This window comes from Nicotiana tomentosiformis, chromosome 7 (assembly GCF_000390325.3).
Source record: "Nicotiana tomentosiformis chromosome 7, ASM39032v3, whole genome shotgun sequence".
NCBI lineage: Eukaryota > Viridiplantae > Streptophyta > Magnoliopsida > Solanales > Solanaceae > Nicotiana > Nicotiana tomentosiformis.
In genome coordinates, this window is record NC_090818.1 from 75,310,162 (window position 1) to 75,313,372 (window position 3,211).

At 46.2% G+C, this 3,211-nt stretch overlaps 1 protein-coding gene across 1 annotated transcript; it reads right to left on the bottom strand.

Annotated features, from left to right (window-relative positions):
* Positions 1 to 806: 806 nt before the first annotated feature.
* On the bottom strand, positions 807 to 1,151 carry LOC138895828 (uncharacterized). Its single transcript, XM_070180565.1, has one exon. The coding sequence runs from the start codon at positions 1,149 to 1,151 to the stop codon at positions 807 to 809; it is 345 nt and encodes a 114-aa protein (XP_070036666.1).
* Between the last annotated feature and the right edge of the window lie 2,060 nt (positions 1,152 to 3,211).

Sequence of the window (3,211 nt, forward strand, 5' to 3'; positions counted from 1 at the left end):
AGAATCATGCCAGAATTCACAATTTGAGAATTTTATATTCAACTTCTTATCTCACTAGGTTTGGTGCACGATCCTCAAATGCTGCTCATGATCCTCCCGACTGCGGGGTACACCAAGATGTCGTCAATAAACACAATGACGAATGAATCAAGGTATGGCTGGAATACACTGTACATCAGGTGCATAAATGTTGCTGGGGTGTTGCTCTGCCCAAATGACATCAAAAGAAACTCATGGTGACCATATCAAGTCCTGAAGTAATCTTCGAATATTGGGATCTCAAATCTTCAACTCATGATACCCTGACCTCAAATTAATCTTCGACAACACTCTAGCACCCTGTAGCTGGTCCAATAAGTCATCAATGCATGATAATGGGTACTTCTTATTTACGATAACCTTATTCAACTACCGATAATCAATACACATGCGCATAGAACCATCATTTTTCTTCACAAAGATAACTGGGCACCCCAAGGCAACAGACTAGGCCGGATTAAACCCTTATCAAGCAACTCTTGCAAATGCTCATTTAACTCCTTCAACACGGCTGGTGCCATATGGTATGGTGGGATAGAAATGGGATGAGTGCTCGGTAACAAGTCAATACCAAAATCAATATCTCTATCAGGCGGCATGCCCAAAAGATCTTCCGAAAATACATCTGGGAAGTCTCTCACTACCGGAATTGACTCAATGGTAGAGGTATCAGCACTGCCATCTCTCACAAAGACTAGATATGTATCACACCCCTTCTCAACCATTCTCTGGACCCTGCTTGGAATATAATCCAATGTACCCCTCCACTATAACTGTGGCAATCCTGGCATAGCCAATGTCACAGTCTCGGCGTGACAATCTTGAATAGCATGATAGGATGATAACCAGTCCATACCCAAGATCGCGTCAAAGTCTACCATATTGAGTAACAATAGATCAACTCTGGTCTCAAAATCACCAATAACAACTGAACACGACTGATACACATGGTCTACAAAAAAAGAATCTCCGACAGGCATGGACACATAAATAGGAGAACTCAAAGATTCACGAGATATATCCAAATACGGAGCAAAGTAAGATGACACATATGAATAAGTAGATCCTGGATCAAATAAGACTGATGCATCTTTGTGACAAACTGGAACCATACCTATGATGCGACTACCTCCGTCCTACCCGGAAAAAGCATAGAATCTGTCCTGGCCTCCCCCTCTAGGGCAAACTCTACCTGCCTGACCCACACCCCTAGCTGGCTGTGCGGGTGGAGCGATAACTAGAGCAGCAAACATGGCCTTAGAAGTTTGTGGACCAGGTGGAATCCGTGGGGCCTGAGTAGACTGCGGAGGTGCACCCCCGCCTTAGTATGGGGCAGTCCCTCCCCATATGTCGGGTATCACCACACTCAAAGCAAGCTCTCAGTGGGTGTGGATGCTGAAACTAGCCTTGGCCTGGTCCACTAGACTGACCGCTGAAGGCACCCTGTGCAGGAGGTGCACTAAATATTGGCTGAGCAAAATGTGCAACCTGAGACCTCGAAGTAGCCGGAGTACCACTAGAAGCTGGAAGTGCTAAATGAACTGGACGGCTCACATAGCCTCTACCATGATGGGCTGCAACTAGGGCGCGGGTACCACTATATCCTCTAGAATCTCGAGGACTCTTGGCCTGCCAGTCCTCTCTCTCACGGCCTTGTATACCATCCAAACTCCACGCAATCTAAACCACCTATTGATATGGGGTATCTTTCTCTCCAACTCTTGAGCCATGCTAAATCTAATACCATAGTTTATCCCATCGATGAATCAACAGACTTGCTCTATGACTATAGAAACCAAGGTAGGTGCTTGTCTGGACAAATTACTGAATCTGATGGCATACTCCGACACTGTCATAGTACCCTGGCGTAGTTGCTCAAACTCCGTGCGCCATGCATCCCAAAGGGTCTCGGGATTAAACTCTCTCAAGAACATCTCTGAAAAATGAGTCCATATGAGTGAGGCTAAATCGGCTGGGCTACCCTCCTCGTAAGCCCGCCGCCACTGATACACTGCTCCTGACAGCTAGAATGTAGTAAAGGCAACTCCGCTCATCTCCATAATACCTATGGTGCAGCGAATGCTGTTGCACTTCTCAAGAAAATCTTGTGAATCCTTTGTAGCCAGGCCACAGTAAGTAGGAGGATGATACTTCTTGAACCTCTCAAGTCTAAGCTGCTCCTCCTCAGATGACACAGCCCTAACCTCGGGCCAAACTGGATTAGCAGGCTGCTTTGGCATAACCTCCGGGATGTGATCAACATGGACCCTCTGCTCTGGAGTATGGGCCGAGAGAGTCTAAGTTCCTCCCCCAACCTGAGATGTGGCTGGTGCAAGTGGAATCAACCCCGCCTGAGCTAGAGTGTCGAACATGCTCAAGAACTGTGCTAGGGTCTCCTGAAGTGCAGGGGTGACAATAGGCGCTTCGGGTGCCTATCCCTCAATCGGAGCTATTGGTGGCTCCTCAGTCGCTGCTCGGGGAGGTGCCTGTAGCTACACCACGTGCCCCTCCTCGGCCTCTACCAAGACCATGGCCTCACGCGGCTCTAGCAGGGGGTGCGGGTGTCTGATCGTCGGATCCAGTAGTGTGTGTCCTCACCATCTGTGAGAGAATAGAAAGTCAGAGATTCAGATTTCAAAGTCAACCAACTCGCACAATAATGAATCAAAGAAGTGGAATTTTCCTAACAGCTCTGTAACCTCTCGAAAATAAGTACAGACGTCTCCATACCGATCCGCAAGACTCTACTAAACCTGCTTATGACTCGTAACACCTATGAACCTAGAGCTCTGATACCAACTTGTTAGGACCCCAATTTCTTACCTTAGGATATCGTGATGGCACCTAGTCTCTAAAATAAGGTAAGCCTAACATGCATAGAGGACTAGCTAAAATAATACTAAAACCACAAATTAAATCATTACACTATTATAAATAAACTCAGTAGTACATAGTCAACAATTCCCCAAAAGCTGGTGGAACATAGTCATAAGCTCTACAAGTACTTATAGTCTCGTAATAGAATACTATTTTGAGACAAGAAATAAATAGTAAAATATCTAAAACCAGAAGGTGACTCTGAGGCTTGCAGACGTCGAGCAGGTATACCTTGAAGTCTCCAATAGAGGCTAGTCAATAAATCTCTAGCGTCCAGCATGGGCAGATGTACCTG